General features: G+C 39.6%; 1 protein-coding gene across 1 annotated transcript; it reads right to left on the reverse strand.

Annotated features, from left to right (window-relative positions):
- On the reverse strand, nt 1–24,610 carry smarcc2 (SWI/SNF related, matrix associated, actin dependent regulator of chromatin, subfamily c, member 2). Its single transcript, XM_055222044.1, has 26 exons — nt 24,483–24,610; nt 21,180–21,299; nt 20,822–20,907; nt 19,469–19,550; nt 18,642–18,734; nt 17,319–17,388; nt 16,476–16,545; nt 16,059–16,134; nt 13,973–14,217; nt 12,190–12,314; nt 12,061–12,108; nt 11,547–11,584; nt 10,890–11,020; nt 10,547–10,618; nt 10,341–10,454; nt 9,569–9,722; nt 8,679–8,789; nt 7,694–7,756; nt 7,264–7,522; nt 6,283–6,444; nt 5,895–5,956; nt 4,807–4,921; nt 4,008–4,171; nt 2,554–2,688; nt 1,581–1,944; nt 1–793 (listed from the first exon to the last, which is right to left on the reverse strand). The coding sequence occupies exons 1-26, from the start codon at nt 24,591–24,593 to the stop codon at nt 729–731; spliced, it is 3,135 nt and encodes a 1,044-aa protein (XP_055078019.1). The 5' UTR covers nt 24,594–24,610; the 3' UTR covers nt 1–728.
- Between the last annotated feature and the right edge of the window lie 364 nt (nt 24,611–24,974).

The raw sequence follows: 24,974 nt of genomic DNA on the forward strand, positions 1-24,974 counted from the left end.
TTTGTTTTTTAAATGAGGGAGGGTATTTTTAAACAAGAGAGTATTTTCTGATATTGTTAACTTTCAATTCACAAACATAAAAATGTCCAATTATGAAACATCTGCGTTGCCCTGACGACACCAGTTGAGAATGGCAGCTGTACATACACTGTCAATACCTTCACATCTTTCCCATGTACTACCATAGAGTGCCTCTAGAGGGCGACAAAATCTTCAAACTACCCTAAGTATTTTACAGTACTTCAAAAACTGCATTCACACCAACTTTGAGTCAGCTTCATTTTTAGACATGCGACGTTCAGACCCTGTAGAGCCACTGTAGTCCATGTAACACTAAGTGAGAGTAAACCAGTCTCAAGTTTATAAGACATTACATTGATAATAATATAAGTGCTTAAGTTCAAATCGATATTTCAAGTCTTCCATTGAGACGAAGTAAACGTATTAAAAGTGCATATAACTTACATGTTTCGTACCTTTAGGAAATTGGAGCTCAGCATATGGATAAAACCAGGTGATCCAAACAGCGTCAGCTTATTCAAATCAAAACTGGGTTAAGTGTTTTTAAAATCCAAAAAGAAAAAAAAAAACGTTACAACTTTACCATCATTTGTCCATTTTGGAGTAAATTGTGGAATAGTTTTTGTTTTTTTCTTGACTTGGTAACATCTTCGTTTGGAGGGGTCAGGCAGGAGTCAAAGGTCAAAGTTCATTCAGACCTGTTGTTTTCACTGTGGGGGCGGGACAGGAGCGTTTGAGGGGTGTGTCTCTCCAGGGTGAGGGCCGTGATGCTCTGGAAATGTAGAACGTACAGTTACACAAAGTCATGTTTTAAAGTTAGAATGAACCTTGCACTGTCGGACTCGATGTTTGAGTTTGAATTGTCAACCAAGATATCTGCAAAATGGACGGGACGATAAACAATAATATGGTTTATCGTGAAAAAGGGTCAACAATAATTGTTCATTGGACATTTTATATAATCGTGATAATCACCATTGTGTCACCAGAATGTGCAGAAAAAAATGACTTATCCACAGGGGAGTCAATGGGGAGGACAAAGGTCTGCTGTCCCTGAATTTATGGGCCCAGAATTGGACTCTTTTCCTATTGTATTAGGGGAGGCCCATGTGAAACTTCTTACCCCTGGCCCCCAAATTTCAGCTGACGGCCCCGCTCATCCAGAATATTCTCTGCTAGATCGTTTTCACTGATAACAAAGTATAACACTAAAAGGGTTGTTTAAACATGGAACCTTTTCATTTTAACATTTTAAACTGTCCTCAACATTAATAATTATCATGATATAATCATTAATTGCAATTACTTTGGGCATGATAATCCTGGCACAAAATTTCAATATCGTCCCATGTCTAATCTGCAAAAGAGGTGCAATTTCCTGCATTTGTGTGTTTTACAGGTTTTTTTTTATGTGATAGCAGTAACAGTCTATTACTTATACAATATACATCTTCCTGGCCCTTTACGAAAAATACCTCAAAATATACTGTTCCAGCTTCATATACTGCACACCAAGTCACAATAAATGGTCTACTTAAGTAAAACCAAAGTAGACGTACCGTGTAGTGTGGGCAGGGCTCCGGCGCTGGGGTGGTTGGGAGGGGCATGTCCGGGGGGGCAGGGGGAGTTGTTGAGGACTCCAGGAGGGGCGTTGGTCTCGGGCGCGTTCCCAGAGGCAGAGGGCGCTGGGCTGGGGGCGGGCGGAGGAGCTGGTGTGGAGCCGGAGGAGGGGGTGGTCTGCTGCTGTTGCCCAGGCGTGGTGGCTCCGGTTGGGGGTGCGGGGCCGTGCGGAGTCCCTGTCTGGTGTTGCTGGTGCTGGATCTGCTGGAAATGCTGCTGTCGCGCTCTCATCTCCGCGTACTTCAACTGCTCCATGTGGAAGGACTGACGATCGGCCAACAGCTGCTGACGCTGGTACTCCAACTGTACACAGAGGGGTCAGATAGTACTTCACACAATGGGAACTACAACTGGACTAGACCAGGACTAGACCGGGACCAGCTTTTTATCATCTAAAACATTTTTATAAAAATGTTTTAAACATGGAACATATTAAAAAGACAAAAATGATCATTATTCATATCCAGAACATTTAAAAACTGTCAGCAGCTTTCATCATTATCGCTTTTATTTTCGCCACAATAATCGCAACACAAAATTTAAGTATCGTCCCAAGCCTAACAACAGACAAATTAAATATTAAATTAATTATAAGTATATATGTACTATTGTTTATTTTTCAACCCCTAAAAATGACAGAACAACTAAAAAGTGGCAAAGAATAATCTAATTGTTACCTGACGCTGTGTGTATTGTAACTCAGTGTTTGTTGAAAGTAGCTCAAACCCCGCCCCCGCCCCCTAATGGTCAACACCTGTCCCGCTCTGAGTGAGTGACAGGTGGATTGATTGGAAAGATACTGACTGCATGAATAATGAATCATTTGGCAGTTCATTCCTGCTTAAGAAGTTTACTCAACTTCAGTATAAAAGCCCCAGTGTGATCATTATAACTGCCCTGCCCTTTACTCACGGCCTCTCTCTCTCGGTCCATGATGGTTTCCAGTTCTTCAAAGTGTCTCAGTTTAATCTCCAGTTTCTTCATCTGAGTCTCCACCAGCAGAGCCACCAGAGACTTGATCTTCCTCTCCTCCACCGCCGCCAAGTGCTGCGCAAAGAACAAAATACTAAATATATCAACACCACCTCCACAATCTCTGATCTCGGCTGATCTCTGAAGCTAAGCAGGGCGGGGCCTGGTTTGTATGGGACACTGCTGGAAGGTGCCACAGTGGTGCAGCAATGGCTCTAGGGGAAATGTCTGTTGTGGCCATAGCACAGGCTATATATAAACTGACATAGTTAACCTGTTAGCCGCCAGATTCCAAATAGGAAGTGATCATGTGCACATTTCCAGCTCCATCGACTCTGGGTCCAATTCACTTTACATTTAAAAATTGTCACCCCTCTCTCTATGTAATGATGATGAGCTTCATTTGACTGGATCCAAACTCTGTGGGTGACGTCACACTCACTCAGTCCACTTCTTTATACAGTCTGTGTTTGACACGTTTTCCAGAGGGGCACAGACTAGTATCTTCACTTCCATCAGTCTGTCTCGGGGCAGCTGTAGCAAACGTAGCAGCTATCCACGCCTGTTAAATCACTTTTGAATAGCGCAATATAAATCCAATGCTTCGTTACAATTATTAAAATGCTTTCAGATCATTCAGCATTCTGAGAACTTCAGGAGCCAGCCTCCTGCTGCTGCCCAGAGTCAGGACTAAACCAGGACTAAACCAGGACTAAATCAGGACTAAACCAGGACTAAACCGGGACTAAACCGGGACTAAACCGGGACTAAACCGGGACTAAACCAGGACTAAATCAGGACTAAATCAGGACTAAACCGGGACTAAACCAGGACTAAACCAGGACTAAAGCAGGACTAAAGCAGGACTAAACCAGGACTAAACCAGGACTAAACCAGGACTAAACCAGGACTAAACCAGGACTAAACCAGGACTAAACCAGGACTAAACCAGGACTAAACATGGGGAATCAGTTTCAGTTTTGTGCCGCTGAAACATGGAACAATCTTCCTGAAGATATGAGACAGGCCTCTACTTTAACAATATTTGAATTCAGGCTCAAACGGTTCTGTTTAGCTGTGCATACGACTAAAAGGAGTTTATTCTGCCTCTTCTCTTATAATGTTACTTTAATGAAGATTATTTATGCTTTGATTTGTTTTATTGTGATTTTAATGTTTTTCTTATTCTGTGAAGCTCTTTGAATTACTTTGTGTACCAGCTGTGCTATACAAATAAACTTGCAATGCCTGTAATTTCAGTGCATTGCTGAATTGCTAGCTATATTCTATGTCTAAGTTTAGCGCCATCTTTGGGGACAGCCCTGAATCATTCTGACCTGTTCTGGACCTGTTCTGACCTGGTACAGTGTAAATATAATGCAGTGATGTTGTACCTTGGCTTTAACAGCTGCAGCAGCCAGAGCAGAGGCGGCGGCCGTGGCCAGGTTCCCCTCCCCGACCTCTCGCTCCACTTTGGTCTTCCTCTCTCCTTCACTCTCTCCTTCTCTCTGAGTCTCCTCTGTGTTCTCTTTTCCCTCTTTTTCCTTCTCTCCATCACCTACAAAACAAAACAATTTCACAATTTTAACCAAATTAAAGATCAGCAAAAAACATAATTATCCACAGGTGTTTTAAATGACGTGATTTCAAAATAATGATCTTGATTTGAAGAGTTTCATAGATTCCTTTTGCTTCTAATGTGTATTAACTTTAACACATATTTAGATCAACATGTTACTGTTAATTGTTTTGCTTCCCCCATAACAATGTATTATATTATTTATTGTAACATGGTTAAAAGCTACAAGTCGATTTTGCACAATGTCCCCTCTTTAAGTGCATTTTTTGCTCCAGCTTATCTTAAATTACTTTGCAGCTGATGTCTCAACATTCCCTGGGGTGTGATGCTAACTGGAGGCTCTGCTCTGTCTGCAGCTTTGTTAGACTAAACTGCGCTTTGTTTTAACACAACTACAACAGAACAGTTGAGTGGTGCCCATGTTCTTTAAATCCATTCTGTTTGTTTTTTTCCAGACTACCTTAAGCTGTGTTTGCTAATGTGTGAATTGTATCACCATGGTTACTGCTGAACATTCCCCCATACACATACATACTGCTCCCCCCCCAGTGTGATGTCACTGCAAAGTATCAATAACATATTTTTGGTGTTTTCAATCAAACCTAAAACCGTACCCTCAGCCTCGGTCTTCTCCGCCTCTCTCTCTCCCTCCGGTTCTCTCCGCTCTTCCTCTTTCTTCCCGTTCTCCGACTGTTTCTCCTCCTCCTCATTTCCGCCATCTTTGTTTTCCTGTGACATCATCATGGTTCATTACATTAGTCCAACATCACAACACAAAGCACATTATTGTTCTTGGTTTCTTCTGTCTGGACCCACACAACCCGCTCCTCTTCATATGTTGTGTTGTAAATCTCTGTTGTTTATTTTTCGCTTGTACTTCCTGCTGTGTATATTTTGTCACATGTTTTTAATGTACAGCCTGTGTTGTCCTGTGAATCTTTTTTTTTAATCTCTTGGTCTTGGCTAATTGGCACTGGGCACAAAGCTTTATTAAATTTAAAAAAAATTCAAAAATTCAAATATATTAAAATAAAAAACACCCAACTGTTTTTATATGTAGAATACTTCAGTTTGTGGTGTTGTTGGAACATTTATTACCCCTCAAAATTAGCATTAGTGTTACCAGTGAGACAAAAAACAACCACAGCTCCCTGTCCACTGCCTGACCCTAACCCCTAACCTCTGACCCCTGACCTCTAAACCACCTGCAGCTCCCTGTCCACTGCCTGACCCTAACCTCTGACCCCTAAACCACCTGCAGCTCCCTGTCCACTGTCTGACCCTAACCCCTAGCCTCTGACCCCTGACCTCTAACTCACCCACAGCTCCCTGTCCACTGTCTGACCCTAACCCCTAGCCTCTGACCCCTGACCTCTAAACCACCTGCAGCTCCCTGTCCACTGTCTCCTCTTTAAATATTTATTAATTTCATTGTGACTTGGCAAAAATCTTGTCAAGATAAAACTGGACAGGAAGTAGTGATGCTAACAGTGAGGTTGCCTATTGTGGCTTTTTTTCCCCATGTTTAATCATGTGTTTTATGAAATTGCACTGTCCCTTTTCAAATAAAGTAACTTCATCTAATGGAGTTGTTATTGCTTTGCCTAGCATGTGTCTCACGGTATGGCATTAAACTTATTTATCTCCATGGAGACCAGCAGAATAATACAGTTAAATTCAATATTTCATCACAGAACCACACCTTTGTCTCCTTCTTTTCTTCAGCTGGTGGAGTCTCTGTTTTACTTTCATCGTTGCTCTCCTCTAAAAACAAACAAAACACAAAATTAAAATCTAATGTGTTTATTTCCACATAGGTCCTGTGTGTATAGGCCCTGTGTGTACAGGTCCTGTGTGTATAGGTCCTGTGTGTACAGGTCCTGTGTGTACAGGTCCTGTGTGTACAGGTCCTGTGTGTACAGGTCCTGTGTGTACAGGTCCTGTGTGTACAGGTCCTGTGTGTACAGGTCCTGTGTGTACAGGTCCTGTGTGTACAGGTCCTGTGTGTACAGGTCCTGTGTGTACAGGTCCTGTGTGTACAGGTCCTGTGTGTACAGGTCCTGTGTGTACAGGTCCTGTGTGTATAGTACCTGTCCTTTCACCCTCCTCCATCGCGGTGCCAGCGATGCCGCTCCCCTCCAGCCCAAACAGCGGGTCCTGTCTCCCGCTCACCCGCGCCGCCTCCTCCACCCTCCGGACATGAGCCTCCACCAGAGCCGCTGGCACCTCCTCCTTCATACGTGAAAACTCCTCTGGCAAAACACACAGAAAAACTATTAATATGGTACAGACTGGACACACACGGTGGAAGTAAAGAGACATAGTGCTCGGTTTCATCATGAGTTTAACTTAGGCCTCAAGTATTTAAAGCCCCACTGTGTAACATTAGAGGCAAAACAGACTAAAATAAAAGCATGTTTTTATTACCCTTAAAAATGTAGAGAAACATGTGTTCTTACTGTTTGCATCTCCACAAACCTGACTCTTACTTGGACTGTGTGAAGGCCTCTACTTGTCTCCATGGAAATGGTGTTCCTTAGGCTACAATATCCCACAATATGACATTAAGCGTATCTGTCAGCGAGTTATGCAGGTGACAAGCCCCCTCCAGAAAGTTATGTGGTGTTACTATAATGGTGAAAGTAAAAATAATTTAAATATAATAATAAATAAAATAATTGTTAAAAAAAGGTTTTTGATCATAGATGCAATTTTGAATACTTTTAATTTAAATGATAATATATTGTTTTTAATTAATTGCTTTGGTACATTGCTCATTTGCCATCACTCTGAAACCCATGAATAGAAGATAGCAGTCAAGTCTTATGCTAAACTATGGAACATTATAGCCAAAGGAACAACATTTCCATGGAAACAAGCAGAAGCAGGTCAAATAAAAATCAGGTTTGTGGAGATGAAAGTTCGCTCATAGTAAGGACGCACATTTTTCAGTGCAATAAAGCTCATTTTCTCAAACCCACAGATAGTAGTGTATAGTCTCAATAACTGTAGTTTTTGACATGTACTTTCAATACACTGTCCTGCGTCGTAACAAAAGCGGAGTTTCATACCCAGAGCAGACTTGGCAGCAGCAGAGGCCACTCTCGGGTCGACCACAGAAGCGAGGAAGGCGACGGTGCTCATAACGGGGTTTCCTGCCTGGCTGAAGGGCACGGGCTGGTACGCCAGAGGGCCCAGCGCAGTGGCGGCCTCCTCCAGGTAGGGGTCCTCAATGGGCAGTCGCAGGAAGTGGAGGATGCACTCGTCCTGCGTCCTGCTGCCCACGTGCTCCGACACTTTGTTCCAGTCGTCTTTGTACATCTCCAGACCCTTAGCAGAAAGTCATTTTAAAATGGTACATGGTCACATTTTTATACAGCGCTGGTCCACCTTCAAGTCACTCACGTCGAGATCAGTCAACAGGCACTCTACCAACTGAGTCATTTTAAATCCAGTTAAGGATGTTTACCTTTAGGATCATCCTAATCAGAGCTCACTTACCTCCAGTAATAGTAATGTTTCTTGTTCAGTCCAATCCCTCATTGTGCTGGCTCCACTCTTGGTCTGAAATCAAACCAAAAACATGAATAATTTTTAAATTTACAAAGTAATTTACATGACCAGTGAAAGGTTTGGACACACCCTCTCATTCAATGTTTTTATTACATTTATTTTTACTCCTTTTACATCTTATATACATACAAAAGATATCATATATCTGCAGTAAGATATATAGAATTATGTAGCAAAGAAAGGTTAAATATCTGTACTAAATATTTTAAGTAGCCATATTTTGCTTTGCCATAATTCCATCTATTTTGCTTTGTATATTCAGCAGTGGAACGTAACAAAGTAAAAGTTCTGTAGTTAAATAAAAAATGTAAGGTATCTGTACTTTACTTAAATGCATTTTACAGTGGATACTTTTTAGATTTACTTCAGTACATTTGAGAGCAGTATCTGTACGATTTTGAACTGGATTGAAAAGTAAAAGTACTTTTTATTATAGTGTGAGACCTGCTGAAAAGGCTGAGAGTTTATTTTTAACACATTCGTAATTTGAACAAAACAAAAATATACAAATAAAAACAGATAGAAAAAACAATTGATTCAGTTGTTTCTGTTGAACAAAATTCAGCTCAAATCTTTATCAAAATCACCACATTTGAAGCTTTATAAGACTCAAAATCTGTGTGAAATACTTTTCCTTTTTACTCTTTAAGTACATTTTTAAACAGTTACTTTAATACTTTTACTCAAGTAGATTTTTTTCATGTGATACTTTTACCTTTACTTGAGTATTTTTTTGCTCTGGTATCTGTACTTTTACTTAACACAGTTAAGCACTTTTTCCACCAATGGGTATATTTGATGTCTTCTGTGTGTAAATAAAATGTAGAAAGTAGTAACAAACCTCTGAGTCTGTGTCCAAATTTCTGCCTGGTCGTGTACATTAAAATGATAAAGTTTCAGCTTGTTGTCATACCTTTGTAGAGTTGGTTTTCTTGCTGTACATATCAGTTCGCAACCCAAAGTTCTGCAGATCTGTGGGTTTTTCTTTCACTTTTTCAGGGAACGACGTGATTGGTGCTGGAGTCTACAAGAAGAAGAAACTATATTTTAGTAAAACAAAATGTATGCGTTAACGTTAGCTTGTGTTGTGGTTTTTGGTGCTATACAAAATCACAATTTGACAGCAAATGAGGAAAGAAATGGGTTAAAAACTGTAGAAGAAGCCGGGATTTTTGCCTGTGACGCAACAATCTGGACAAATTGCGAACTGAGCAATTTTGAGGCTCAGAGAAGATGATTTTGGATTTTTGGATTACTGAAACAAGTGTGAATGAATAATAATGTAATATTTGTGTTGTTGTTAATGTAACTGCTTTTGTATATGGCACAACAAGGTGATATGAAGATTCTATTGGTCAGTTACTGGTCTGTTTTGGAGACTGGCTCTAGGGAGCTGAGAGTGATGTTGTTTTGCTCTTGTTTTGGCCTGAGTTATGGCCATAGACTGTATAAAGAAGTGAACTAAGTGAGTGTGATGTTATCCACAGTGTTAGGCTCCAGTCAAATGAAGCTCATCGAGGCTAGAGCAGTTATAAGGGCCAATTTGGAGCAGAATTCCATATTTGGAATTCCGACTGCAATTATCATAGCAACCCAAGAACCAATCCGAAGCGAGGCTGTTGTAATGCCCCTTCCCACCCACAACGCTGATTAGAAATGCTGTCAATCAAACCTGTTGCTAACGCTAGCAAACAACCAGAAGAATTTTGGTGTGTTTCAGAACGCTACAATAAATACAACCCCACGTTTATTATGAGGGGACAAAAGAACGTATAAACTGAACTGAAAAGTAAGGCTCTGTACCTGTGCAGGTTTGGGTTGAAGGGGGACCAGACTGGAGGGCGTGTCTGCCAGGACGTGGAAGTGTGAGGTGGGAGGGGGGCCCATGGGGGTGGGACGGCTCTCAGACTCAACCTGGTAGTTTATAAGTCCCCACTGCTCCAAGAACGCATGGACCCTGAGGGAGAAAGTGTACTCTTTAAATGCCATTTTTGTCACAATAGATTACAATTTTCTGAAGAATTTTAATACAACTAGTACTGAATTCATAATGTATTCAATCCACATCTAAATATTTCAGTTAAACATGTTTATTTTACAGTCCTATTTAAAGGTACAGCATGTAACTTTGGAGGTGGTGCATATGTTTATGCTAAACTGTCGAGGTTTAAAGCCAAAGGAACAACATTACCATGGAAACAAGCAGGAGGAGGCCGTCCTGCAGGTCAAGTAAGAGTCATGTTTGTGGAGATGCAAGCCCGCTCACAGTAAGGATGCATGTTTTTCAGTGTCCAAACGTGGGCAGAGAGTGTCTATTTTTCTAGTTAAACATTACATAGGTGGGGCTTTAAACATTTCAATTTAGTCCTATTTGAAACCATATATATATGAAATACTTTTGACATTTCTCTCTACAGCTTTATATAAGAAAGCTAAAACCATTGCACACAATTTAGTAATTTTCTTAGAGACTTTGGTTTATTGGCAATGACACTACAATAGAGAAAAATATTGTTCCATAACTTCCAAAACTAATCACTAAATATTTCAATTGTGTGTAATGACTTAAACTGACCTCATGATGGCGCACACGTCTCCAGCCAGGTTCCTGCGACAGGCTGTGGAGGTCAGATACTCCTGAGGGTTCAGCCGGTACGTGTCAATCATGAAGTTTCTATAGGCTAGGTAACTGTTTAAATATATACACATAATGTACAGTTAATACATACAACCTGATGGGAAGCACTGGATTTAAACTGTATCTAATCTACTAAAACTTACATCTCTGGGGTTTTGGATTTGTTTTTCCCATTGAAAAATTCAGGCAGAGCTCGTCGCTCAATCGCATGAACACTGGAAGATACAAGGACGACATTCAAATTTACACTTGGAATTTTAATAACAAGATTAACAACTAGATGGAGCAGTGGATACAGAGGAGTGGGTCACATGAAGCAGAGGGTCAAAGGAGCAGAGGATGGAGAGGGTCAGAGAAGCAGAGGAGAGGGTCAAAGGAGCAGAGGATGGAGAGGGTCAGAGAAGCAGAGGAGAGGGTCAGAGAAGCAGAGGAGAGGGTTAGAGGAGCAGAGGATGCAGAGGTGAAAGTCAGATGCTTGTATTTCACCTGTTATAGTCAAACCACGCGGCGTAACTTGGGATAATAATATGATGAGTCTGTTCAGTCACGTTGTCTTCATGAAGATCTGAGGTTTTGACCGGTTCACCCTTGACACTGGGAGATCCTTCCTCTTCCTCCTAAACAACAAATGTTTTTTTCACAATTACAGTTCCTTTCATTAAATAAAAAGTCATAAAGATTGTAAAAGGCCTGTGTATATGCTATTTTCAATACATTTGGCCCATTTGAAGCTAAAATTATGCATAAACAAGCACACAAACAAACAAAGATATTTCATTAAAAACACTACATAGCCCTGCAATTTTCATAATGTGGCTGCAACTAACAATTTTTATTTATTTTATTTTTCTAATCAACTATACAGTTTTGGTTTAGTTTTTTTGTTTTGTTTTTTATAATAAACTAATAAGTTGATAAAAAGGCCATAAATACAATATTTTAACACATTAGACCCAGCCACATCTTCATCACTCAGCCCCATGGCAGCTGTGGCAACATGATTAGCACCACAGAGATTGAGTGAATATATAAAGCAGTGTAAAGTGATTATAAAAATTAAAATGAATTAAATTAAAAAAAATTAAAATTACAATAAAAAATATTAAAATTTGCAATATAAGGAAGACTGATGCATGATTATACCTTTCCTGTAGTTTCCATGGACTCATCCTCTTGTTCATCTGCTCATAAGGAAAAATGAGAGACTTGTGAATAAAATACAACCTCAAACATAGAAAAAAGGTAAAATAATAATATTTGCATACAACAAAGAGAGGGATTAAACTGCTAATTTATCCCATGTATTTGAGGAAGTATTTGATCTAACTCCAGTGCAGATATATCATACAAGCAGCTAATGAGGTCAACCTAAGTCTGCTGTGTCCTGTCTGCTTCTGATTTTTAAGTGTTTTATAGTCCGATAATCAGGAAATGCACATTAACATGCTAGTTGTTGTTAGCTTTACTGTGGCTCTTGTATCGGACAGTTGCAAAAAATGCTTAAAAACTTATCATGGTGAATAATTAGGATGGTCATAATGCATGAGGTAAGTGAGGAAAAACTGATTTTTTTTTTCAAATACTTCTACTACTACTACTTCTGTTTTTAAAATGGTAAAAATCAGGAATAGTGCCTTTAATAAGAATCCAGACTCACCGTTGTCGCCTTTCACTGGTGTTGACTCTGAGTCCTTTTTGGTGTTATCTAAAATGAAAAATGTAAACACAGTTAGATTTACGACACATAGAGAGAGCTGTAAACTTGATAACACTATAATATATTCACTGGTCTTTGCAGGATTAACTTCGTCTGATGGAGCTGCTGGTGAAGCTTCGTCTGCATCTTTGGACAAGTCCTCAGGCTCCTCCTCCCTCTGACCACGTTTGGACTTTGTGTACGGAGTCGTCGGTCTGAAAATACAAAATACAGCATTTGTAATTTTATCTCCATGACAACAAGGTAATTCACTAATAATATAATCTGATCTTAAACTAGTTCTGATAGTTCTGAGGTCGTGTTCACTAAAGGTTTGTCCTATTAATGTGACTTACTTTCAAGTATTAAAAGTTGATCAAATGAGTATCTAGTTTTGATACTAGTTTAACTATTGACAAAAATCTATTCTGTAACTGGACAAAAGTTTTAAAGAAAAGACGTGTGGCTGCTCGTCCAAGCCGCTTCTTCTATGTCTGAAGTGACTACACTGAAGCTAACACACCAGTTGTTTACAGTCTCTGTTTGTTGGCTCGGTCTAATGAACTGCACTACTTTATTAACGGTGTGAATCAGGTGGTAAAATGTGCAAGCTAATTTTTCGGGGAGTCTCAGCTTTATCCTGTGTCTCGTTACTCTGGGCAGGTACAGAGACTGGCAGAGGAGATTTTAAAAGATGACTACCATAATCCTAACAATGAGTTCCAACTGCTCCCATGACGATGGAGGTTTAAAGAGCCTCTCTGTAAAACCGAGCACTACAAAAGCCCCTTTGTCCCACCAGCCATCAGGGCCCTGAACAAGTGATGTGATTACATTTATCTTATCTATGCCCCTTTGCACATGTGCCGTGTTTGTTATCTTCTATTTAATGTATTGTTTCTAATGGAGTTTTAGTTCTTTTAGTCCAAGCCGCTTCTTCAGTTCTGGTCAGATTACTGCTGGACACTTTCAGTTTGTTGGCTAGGTCTACTGAGCTACCCTGTGTGTGCCCTGTGACTGAGACATAATCATACAAGCCCCTAATGAGTGTTTTCACACCTATTAGCATCCTGGCTAGAATTTCTTTGTTATGCACTATGCACTGTTGTCACTTTTCTAGATAGAGATGTGTATGTATGTGAGTGACTCATTACCAAACAAAATTCACCTGTTGGTACCAATAATAAGTAACGCTGAACCTTAAGTGTGACCTGTGCCAGAGTCATATTTTGCATAATCGTTCAAGCCCCTAATAGGGCTAGCCAGTATGCTAATAGGTGTGAGCGCTCCCATTGTTTTCCTTGTTTAGATTTGGGTCTGAGGAAGGAGTTATAAATAGGAGATAAATTATGTCTAAGGCCCCATTCCTGTTCCAAGGAAGGATTGTCTTTCCTCACAAAAACTGCTTCTTTAACTCCCCTCTCAAACCATTTCTTTTCTTTGGTTAGGATTTCACTGTCTTCAAAGGAGTGGTTAGTGGCTAGCTAGCAAACAGAAACTGTAAACAAATAACTCTGTTAGTTTCAGTGTAGTTAGCTCCAATAATCTGGCCAGACCTGAACAAAAGGCTTGTCCACAGAATTTATTTTTTCTTTTGCTATGGATCCTGCTTGGATGACTCAGGGATTACACAGATATATCGACTAAGCGTTCATTCAATGATACATGGAACAAATATTTTGGAGGTCAAAATTTATCATGGGTACATTTTACTAGCTTGGAATGTTTTGAGATTTGAGCTGTAGAGGGCTCATGTTTTTAACTTTTGGGGGGATAATGCAGCTTTTAGCTTCAATATCACTGTTATATCACACCTCAACATACGCACATCTTTAGACAGTGAGTTTGAGCAGTGATCCGCTCATGCACTCACCCCTTCTTAGCGTTCTTCTTCTTGCTCTCCTGGGGGGGAGGGGTGGGGCAGGGAGAGGGGGAGCGCTTCCTCTTTTTGGCACTTCCTGGTTTCTTGTCCCTCCTCTCGTCCGGAGTGGTCACCTCATCCGTCAGGGTTTTGGCTGAGATCCGCTTCCTCTTTGGATGCCCCTCTCCCACCTCGTAGTCCTCCTCATTCATCCACTCGTTGTATTGATCCAAGTCTAGGATCCACTTGGCGTGAACCTGGATAAGGTTATGTTTTATGTTTTTTTGTGTGGATGGTCTCATATAGGCCGTGTCCCAATTCGATGGTTGCACACTTCGAAATACCCTTTGAAGTACCCGACCGATGAAGGGTGCTCCTCCGTGTAGCCTCTGTCGGCTCTGCTGAAACGGGACACACCTACACCATGGAGCGTACGTCAACCGCTGTCTGTGCGCTACGTTATGTCGTTTATGTTACGTCACCTAGCAACCGTGATGGCTGCTGACTAATGAGCTATACGGCTGTTCACTCATGACCTAAAGGTGTAAAATGGACACTGAAATAATTTGTTTTATTTTTAATTCTTTATTATTTCATAGAAGAAGAGTCAAGGTGTCGTCGTTGCGAGCCTTTATTTCTGTTTAGATTGAATGAAGTAAGGAATTAATCTTTTCCTTTGAATATCAATAGCCAAATATAACGTTCGAGGTGATTTATTCCCCAACTGTAGGTCTTATTACATAATTTTAAGAAAATATACCTTGTTTTTCCCGTAGAAGCAGTTAGGCACGGTGGATGATGGGATATAGCTGTGCATGAAGACTGCTTGGATGAACGCTTCGTTCATGGACGATCTCCAAGGAAACGCGGGGCACATTTGTCGGCCGCATTTGTGGGGTGCATGAAATGGGACAGACCTTGTCGCACCGGAAGGGACGTAAGTGCCCTTCAAATGTAGCCAATGAAGTGTGCAACCATCGAATTGAGACATGGCCGTAGATTCTTTCATTGACATTGGGCTGGTTTTGGGATGACATCACAACATTCTGTAGACCACTAATATTTAATATAGATGGGGGGCAGCTAAAATTAATATTATCCAGAATATTGTGCAGATTCTTTTTGTTACACAGTGAGTTCTTGGGTCTAGTCACCAATAGAAATGATCAGATTCAACATTTGTGAATTTACCTTTTGAATATTTCATGGCAAAGTACAATGTAATTAATAGGAAAACTCGCTTTTGCCCTGCCCATCTGAGAGCATGACATCATCACAGTCTATAATCTGAAAACCCCACCAATTGTTGCCAATAACCAAAGGTCAGATGGTAAATGGTCGAATTTTTATATAGCGCTTTTCCACCTTCAAATCACTCAAAGCGCTTTATATCAAGGAACCACTCACTCACACATTCACACACACATTCATACATCAGTGCACAGACACTGGGAGCGAGGTGGGGTGCCCAAGGACACAATGTCAGCATTCATCTGTGGGAGCTGAAACCATTTACCAATATTGTTTATGTCGAGAGGAGGGGATTGGAACACCAACCTTCAGATCAGTGGACAAACCAACTGAACTATTGTCACCTCAATAATTTGCTGATGTCAATGTTCATGTTTTAAATTCTATACAGTAGTAAGACTCACAAACTGTTGTAAAGTAAAACATTTAAAGTAACTTTTCTGAAATGGTAAAGTACATGGAAAAAGGCTTTCACTTCCTCACAGTGGAAACAGTCTCAAAAAGTCTTACTCAGGTTATAGTACTGTTATTTCAATACAATATTACTTCAAGAACTGAAATCTCAACTCAAAAGTACAATTTCTTCAAAGTTGCCATATTGAGTTGAATGCTTGTACTTGGGCTGCAACAAACAGTTATTTTGCTCATCAATTGGTCAGTTATTTTCTTAATTTTATTTATTTGTTAGATTGCGAAAGGCCCATATGAAATTTTTTACCAAATTAGACCCAGATAAAATGATAAAATTATGGCTCTTGAGGACACATGGCTGAGTGCACCACACAGTGCAGAATTTTTAAGTCTTGTAATGTGTCATGGGCTTTAACTAAGGCCCTATGGCTTGTACCTTTCTGGGCTTCTCTGCACTGGGGGCATCTTCCACTGCAGCCTCCACTTCACTGGCTGCAATCCAGGTGTCATAACTAAACAGAAAAAAAAATAATCTTAAAGGTCCGATATTACACAAAATGTACTTTTATGAGCTTTAAGTCATGTTATAATGTTGTTACCTCCTCAAAAACAGACCTGGAGTTGTGTTTTGTTTCATTCGCACATGTTTGAGTCACACTTTATTAGTCTGTCTACATCATTGAGAGAAGAACTAAGCCTAAATATGCAGGGTTTGTGTTAAACATGTGCGAATGAAACAAAACACAACTCCAGGTCTGTTTGTGATGAGGAAACAACATTAGAACAGAGATGAGAAAATAAATTCAATCTTTTACAACAAAAATAATGCAGTGGACGTAGATCATGAACAGACCTGTCAGGGTAATATCCCCAGTGGAGCAGCACCTGTTTGTCTCTCTTCATAACTGGACGAACCCACTCCTCTACAAACACAAACAGAAGGTTCAACTACAGTTCATACTTTGTCAAAATAAAACAGGAAATCTTGAATCAGTTTTTGTATTTGATGGTTATAAAATGTTAAACAGCCTTATTCTTCAAACTGATCTGTTTACAATTGAGCCTCTGAAGTTGTATTTGGAGTAATTCATGTTTGAGTAATCTTTAAGCCGTTATTTTCAAGACGCCATTTTGCAGATCTAACCTCCACCAGTACACATCCACTGTGACGTACGCACTTACTTCTCCATTTTTTATTTGGTTAATCCGTGATAGGATTCAGCAGCGTCGCATACTTATTTTGGTAGAAATGAAAAAAATTTGCTGCTCTAGTGTGATGTGCAGGTATCCATAGGGGGCGCCAACAGCATGTGGCGCTTTGATGTGATGGCGTTTATGGCCACAGCTCCCATTGGGCACTGCATTTTTCTTACGTGGAAGAGAGCAGATTTGTTTCTTTTATGAAGTTGTTTTAGATTAGTATTGTAATTTAAAATGTGTAAATTATAGCATAATGATCCACAGGGGTCAGAGATGAGAACTATAGAGACACAAGCACTATAGGACTGGTTTAAACTTTTTATACTTGTTCAAACTAACAGCTTTTACTGCACATGCTAAAGGTGAAAGAGGATAGTCTGCAGTACGCTCTTTGCTTCTGCCAACTCCGCCTACTTATGTTTATTTTATACTGTGAAACCAAGTGCTGAAATAACAAGTGAATGAAAATAAAACTTTAACAGTTTAAAGATCATACCGTCCTCGAGGCTGCTGGGGATAGGCACAACTATATGAGAGCTGGCGGTCTTGTCCTCTGTCACTGAACCCTGCAAAACAATAGAGAATTTTGTATTAATACTATTTACTTATTGTCGCCTTGCAGTGAGGAATCTTGGACTGATTGTAGACTATACATAGACTGTGTTAAAACTGGACTAAGTGAGTGTAACGTCACCCACAGCATTCAGCTCCAGTCAAATCAAGCTCATCAAGGCTAGAGCAGTTATAGAGGCAAAATTCCGACAGCGAGTATCATAGCAACCAAAGACCCAATCCACTTTGAACACAGTCTGTGTAGAGGCTTTTGAAGATAAATCCCCTTCTTACGCACACAAGCAGTGCAGTCAATCAAACACTAGTAGGAGCAACCTCAGGGAAAGAAGGAGCCTGATTTGTCTCTTATTAATGTTCATATCTTGATTTACAGACACAATAGTGAAATAAAAACCCCAGGATCATGTAAAGCGGGTTAATATGAACATTTAAGACCAAAAATGATGAGTCTGACAGCAGCAGTTACAGAGAGAGGGGACACAGTTTTTACACAGAAAGAGAGTTGGAGGCAGAATCAATGGAGCTGCAAGTGCGCCCATGATCACTTCTGATCACTTCTGCTTGGAACGCAGTGGGTAGCAGGTTAGCTATGTCCATTTATATATACAGTCTATGGGACTCTATGTTCAAACTAGACAAGCACATTAGCTCTGTCAAAGTCCAGTTCCTTTCAGTTGCAGCTCCTTGTTAAAGTAAAACACGACCTTCCACAGACGGATTTTCGGTTTCCTTTTCTGTGGCAATACCCAGACTCTATAATAGCGCCCTCTGCCTGTTAGGTCTTCTCAGTTTTTAATGCAGTTTAAGACCAGATTGAAACCCCACCTCTTCTCCCTGGTATTTAACATGACACAGGACATACAGGTGTTTTATTGTTTTGTTCCTATCGTGTTATCTGTATATTTGTTTTTTGTTGACTTTTACGTGAAGCACTTTGGTGTTTTTAAATGTGCTGCAGAAATAAACATCAATAGAACTTATTCCAGATACAGAGGTCAGACTGGTTCACTGCATCTGAAAAAGGCAAATGGCTGTAAAAATGCTGTTTATCTGTTTTTCGCAGACACTCCAAACTATGATAAGTATTTGTGTTCTTATCATTTTACAGATTTAAACCTGGTGAAATGCTTAAACAGTCCCAAGCCTGGTCAAGTACTGAAACAGTCTCAAACCTGGTCAAATGGAGAAACAGCCCCAAACCTGGTCAAATACTGAAAGAGTCTTAAACCTGGTCAAATGCACAAACCTGGTGTCTTTTGATGATGTCTTTCAGTTTCCCCAGAAGCTTTGGTTCGATGTCCGAGCTTAGATAGATCACTGGTCTGGACAGACAGTTGTTCTGGAAGAGAAAGTGAAATATAATGTTTTTATAGACTTCTACTTTTTAAATGGTCTTGGTTTGGTCCTGGTCTGGCCCTGGTTTGGTCTTGTTTAGTCCTATTATAAACTTGGTTTGGTCTTGATCTAGTCCTGGTTTAGTTCCAGTTTAGTACCAGTTGTGTGTTTGTGACTGGAGTCCTGGATCTTACCCTTGGTTAATTTCTATACATTTATTTCATTATATTTTATGAGCTGAGAAAAATATTAAGAAATGTTTGCATAGTTTTAGGCATAATGAATTACCTTTCATTTTGTTAATGTTTTAAAACATTAAGTAGATCAAAACTATTAGGGTAGTCCTGAGATGTTAAGGTTTGAAATTCTGACCACAGCAAAACAAAACGCCAAACCCTAAAAATCTAAAGGTACAGAAGGTTTTTAGAAACAAGAAAATAATTTAAAAAACAAACTCAAAAACAACAGACAGAATACAGTTATTTTATTGAATATATTCCTCATTAAAATTCGGCTTGTTTACAATTTTTGTTAAAATATACAATCATTTTTGTAAGTTAATTTGCTCTGAAGCCAAAATCACATACAGAGTAATGTACAGTACAGTAAATCTGTCAACTAGACAAAAAGTTGTATGAGTGAAGTCATCTGATCATCCAGAACTGAAGAAGCGTCTTGGATGAGGGATTACACTTACATCAGTATAACACAACGTAATCACATGGAGCTTTCACTCACCTGGACCAAGGACTTCTCGATGGTCATGAACATCTCCACATTTCGGTCCATTCTCGAAGGATTTTGGAAGTCAAACCTGCGCCTACCAGACAATTAGACTGGAGTTACACGAAACAGCGGCACAGGCAAAACAGGGAGGCAACAACGAGACCTCCACATCTGTTCATATCATCAACAAATATCTTTATGGAATAACATTGTTGTGGCGTGGTCCGTGCTAGTGAATATAGTTTTAAGTATCTGCTGATCCCTGATATCGACCAGCACCAGAGCAGAGACTAAAAACAGCATTTATTTCCATTAAAGTAAAACAAAATAAGACAAAACTGATCAATGGAGCAAGAGATTGACAATCAGGCTGTTGTGGTGAAGAAGGAGCTGAGTCAAAAGGCAAAGCTCTAGATTTACTGGTCAGTCTACGTTACTGCACTCATCTATGGTCATGTGCTTTGGGTAATGGCTGACGGGAGGAGCTCGGAGGAAGTATTTGGGGTGTGGGAAGTCAGGGAGTCCCCGTTTAGACTCCTGCCCCCATGACCCGCACCCGGATAAGAGGAAGAAAACGGATGGATGGAGTTTTTATCAGTTTATATGTTTAACCAGGAGTTTAGCTAATTAGTCAGTATCGGTGCTGATCAGGTTACAGTTTTGGATGGATGTGTCTCTACTGTAGGGGTCTTTTTACCTCTCCAGTAAAATGACCCAGGCTCATCACTGAAATGACTGACTCTCCATTGAAATTCTATTAATTGTACAGCGTTCACTTTTTATTCACAAATTAATCTAATATAAAATCATTCACCAGATCAAAAAAATATGTGATATAAACCAATTCTAAACTGTATTATTCTGTTTAAATCAATTAGATGTATTGTATGTTAAACTGGGAGAGTTGTGAAAATCCTTAACCAACTATTATTATGATTCTGGCATCAGACATCGGCGCCAATACTGAAAAGTTTGATGGATCGAATATCAGTCCCAAGAAATCGGTTCAGTCGATATTCCATTTTGGTATATAAACAGATGTAATAAAACAATTTCCCCAAAACACCTTGTAATATTGAATTTGTATATTTTTCAAAGCTGTTCTAGTTATTTTAAAAGATAAACAACCGCTATAAAACACATTTGGATCATTTTAACTTTACGCTGTTTATGTTTAAAGAAAATAAATATTATTCTCAGTCTCTGCCCTGGTACAGGCTGATATTGGGGATCAGCAGATAGTTAAAGCCAAAGTATTGGCTTTGATATCGAAACAGAAAAAGCAGGATCGGTGCATCCCACACTATGCTAATGCTAACATACTGCAGTTAGATGAAATATCCTTAGACCAACTGGAAGCCTTACCACCCCTGGTCGCTCTTGAACTTGTACGCAGCAGCGAGAATATGACACAGAGACCCTCCAGATTTAAAGTCCAGGAAACACTTCATCTAAAAAGAAAAATACGCACAGTTATGGTAAACTCTTCACTTTTGTGTTAAATTTTACATGAAACAAAACATTAGGGCTATAAAGAGTTGAACTGAAGAAGTCTATGTGGGACCCTCCCAAACAAAACACAGACGGACTCAACGGTAGATTGGTGAGGGGAGGCAGAGGATGGGAAGAAACTCACTGGTAGTTTGGTGACAGGAGGTGGGGGATGGGAGGAGACTCACCGGTGGTTTGGTGAGAGGGAGGTGTTGGATGGGAGGGGACTCACCGGTAGTTTGGTGAGGGGGGGGTTACTGACGTGGCGTCCAAAGACCTCCTCTTGAAACTGCAGCAGCTGGACCACCAGACTGGACAGGGACTTGTTTGTGGGAGGTTCGGTCTGGATGTACTGAGGACACAACACAATGGGGCAGACATAAGGAACATTACAGCAACTCTGTAGATCTAAAGCTTTGGAAATGAGCTTTTGTAAAGTTTTATTAGTATTAAAATTAGCTCATGATGTCAAGATTATTCATCATTTTATCATAATCAATAATATAATAAAATAGAACTGAATAAAAAAGAAACTTAAGCCATTTCAATTCTATAAAGTCCTGTTTTCATCTGAGTGGTTGGTTATATCACAGGAACGCTTTGGAGCTGGAGGACGTGTCTAGGGTGAGGGAAGTCTGGGAGTTTCTGCTTAGATTGCTGCCCCCGCGACACGGTCCCAGATAAGACTAAGATGGGTGGATGGGTGGATGGATGGACATTAACTTTACTTTACATTTCAGAACATTTGAGTTAATAAAGATGGTCACAAGTTGGTGGAATTTTCACACTAGTAATGAAATAATTGTGAAAAGTCACGAAAATAGGGTATTTTTTTCTCATAATCATCATAAAAAACTGACATTGTGACATCCCTAAAACTGAGGTAGCTGCTTTTCTGACCGTGAAGTGGAAAGTGAGATAGTTTAAACTGTTCTTCGCTCTCACAAACAAAGCCTTGGCCCATCAGGAGAAACGTAAGAATGTTGAAGAAAATTCAGAGCTAAGAACGGCAGACAGTGAAGTGGAACAGGTTGGACCGTCCTCACAGAGACAACACGCTGTTATTCCAAAATTACCCTAGTGACTTGTCACTACCCCAGGTTTTCAATTAAGAAAAACTCCTTGTCAAAGACTGGGAATATCAGGTGTCACAGGGGGGCGCCAGTCATTGTGTTCTTAGGCAAGACACTTCACACACATTGACTAGTATGAAAGTGGTGTGTGTTTGAATGTTGGTGGTGGTCGGAGGGGCCAATGCCAAATTTCCAGTCCCATGGCAGCTGTGGCTATGATAGAAGCTTATCACCACTGACTTTTGAACATATGGGAAAGCGCTGCACAAGACTAAGGCATTGTTATTATTAAAATCCTTTATAATCCGACGCAGACCGTGCACAGAGGTTAATTTTGTCACACAGTACTGCATTTATAAAATACTCATTTAAAAAAAACTACATTTACTCTTTTACACCCTAGATGTGCGAGAGAAATCTGACTATGACATGAAATCTGACTTTGGCAAGATACATGAATTCTTCCATTTCCGTCAATAGAAATAACACGCTTCACACTCCTTTTAAATACCTACAAATTAAAGTAAGATTCTATACTTATATTAACTTTATTCCACGCTAGGTATGGGACGATACTGAAATTTGGTGTCATGATTATTAACGATTGTATCATGATAATTATTGTTGCTGATAGTTTAAAAGTGTTCTGGATATGAATAATTACAATTTTAATATCATGAACAGCTTCCATATTTAAACAGCTGTTTAAGTGTTGTACTTTGTTATAAGTGAATACAACAGTGATCCAGAGGAGATCATCAGGGACAAGTCATTTTCTTCTGCACGTTTTGGTGACACAATGGCAATTATCTTTGTCGGCGATTATCATGATTATATAAAAAGTGCCACAAATGATTAATGTCAACCTTTTTTATCACAATAAATGATAAGACTTCATAAAAGCTACTAAACTGCGCTTTCTCTGTAGTAAGACTTCCAGTTAAGTGGAAGTCTCGTTCCTTTCAATGGAGAATTTGGGAAAAGTTTCAGCACTAAAATATTATATAAAGTAGGTTGGTTTGTGTCAAATGTTCAATGTTTATGTGCAACAACAAGTCAACACTGCACTGATTCTCTTAGTGGGGAACATTATGCACATTCTAGTGACATAACCAATATTATCTTTGTTAGCAATTCTCAGGATTAAATCAAATGTCCCATGAACGATTAATGTCAGCCATTTTTATCACAATAAACGATATTATGGTTTATCGTCTCATCCCATAGACTGTATAAAGAAGAATTTAAATATACAGTCTATGTCTCATCCCTGATATTAGCATGAATACAATACACACCTCAGTCAGTACAGCGTATGTGACATGATAAGAACTACAAGCTGAAAACATAAAAACTTATGTTAAATTGTATTTATATCTTTGTTTATTTATTTATTTCGTTAGTTATTTATTTAGAGGGTTGGTTATTTATTTAGTTATTTAGTCAGTTGGTTAATTATTTAGTTAGTTAGTTATTTAATTAGTTAGTTTCCAGTGGGGCACGAATAACTGTTATAATAATGTAATTGACCTGAATTAGCCAAAATGCTATTTTTTTGTCGGCAGATGAAAATACACTCCATAAAATTTCAGAAGTTGAAACAAAAGACAGTTTGTTCAAATATAAAATATAACAGCACATTATAAAGCAGTGAATGGTCCTATGTGATAAAATGTAGTTGTTACAGATAAGTCTAAAGTGTAAAATATAAAGTGTTTCTCATTTATTAGTGGACAGTAATAATGCAGTTCCTGAATATGCCACGTACATAATCTAGTAAATGTGACTTGGCCTGTTCTAACTGTTATCAACCTATGATTTAATAATAAATGCGTCTATTTCAGACATTAAACTCATTCATTGTCCGTGCAGTGTGTGTTTCTTAAAGTGTGTGTTTCTTAAAGCTAACGGCTCATTCACACCATGTCTGTCCGTTAGCTTTTAAGCTTTTATTTCGCTTGGATCAGACGTACGTGACATTCTACCACATATACACGCTGCGTCGTTTATTTATTTCAACATTAACTCCACGAATGAGGTTTGTTCTGTTCATTTTCACACAAAACGAGGCAAAAACCCGCGTCTTTTCCCTGTGAGTCTGCGATGCGCGGTGCAACATCTGGACCTGTGCACAGCGTTAGCATCTGAGCTAACTGTGGCTAACCTCGACTTTACGCGGATTTAAAGCAATTTACCCAACTATCACCTTTGTATTTTATTATTTCCTCTTCAAACATTAAAAGAGTGCATGTAAAGGCGTGGATTGGCGCTGTTTTGCGGTGTAATCCTGCGCCTCTACGGGCTCAGCATCCTTTTCTATCCGGAGAGAAACATCTGGAGCTCCGGAGCTGCGCCCTCCTCCTCTCCTTTGTCACAGCCGCTGCCCCATCGCTCCCACCCGGCTTCCCGCGCTCCAAAACCCCGCTGTTATGGGGCACGGAGACAAAACATGCGCCCGGTACCTTTTTGTAATTCTTGCCCAGCCATATGCGGACATTGTCGAACTGGGAAACGGTGTCCGACGCCTCGAAATATTTTACATTGGGGCCGCCGTCTTTCTTCCGCACCGCCATCTTTGCTGCAGACACGCCGCCCTGTGGACAAAGCGTGACACTGCAGCGGTGCGCCCCAAGCTGTGCTGACGGAGGGAGGCCGCGAGAGGGCGCTACGTGCAAGGAGTTTCAACCATTTTTTTTATTAATAATAATAAAGGTTAACAAACATTTGTGATATAGTCCACAAGGTCCACAATTAATAGTCAGAACAGACAAATATTACATAGGAATGCAGAAAAAAAAGCAAAAACAAATAAAACAACATTAAATTAAATTAAATGGAAAAAATAAAAACAAAAAAGTAAAATAAATAAATAAATAAAATAAAAGACAATATAATACAATACTGTACTATACTATACTATACTATACTATACTATACTATACTATACTATACTA

Source organism: Periophthalmus magnuspinnatus, chromosome 5 (assembly GCF_009829125.3).
Source record: "Periophthalmus magnuspinnatus isolate fPerMag1 chromosome 5, fPerMag1.2.pri, whole genome shotgun sequence".
NCBI classification, from domain to species: Eukaryota; Metazoa; Chordata; class Actinopteri; order Gobiiformes; family Gobiidae; genus Periophthalmus; species Periophthalmus magnuspinnatus.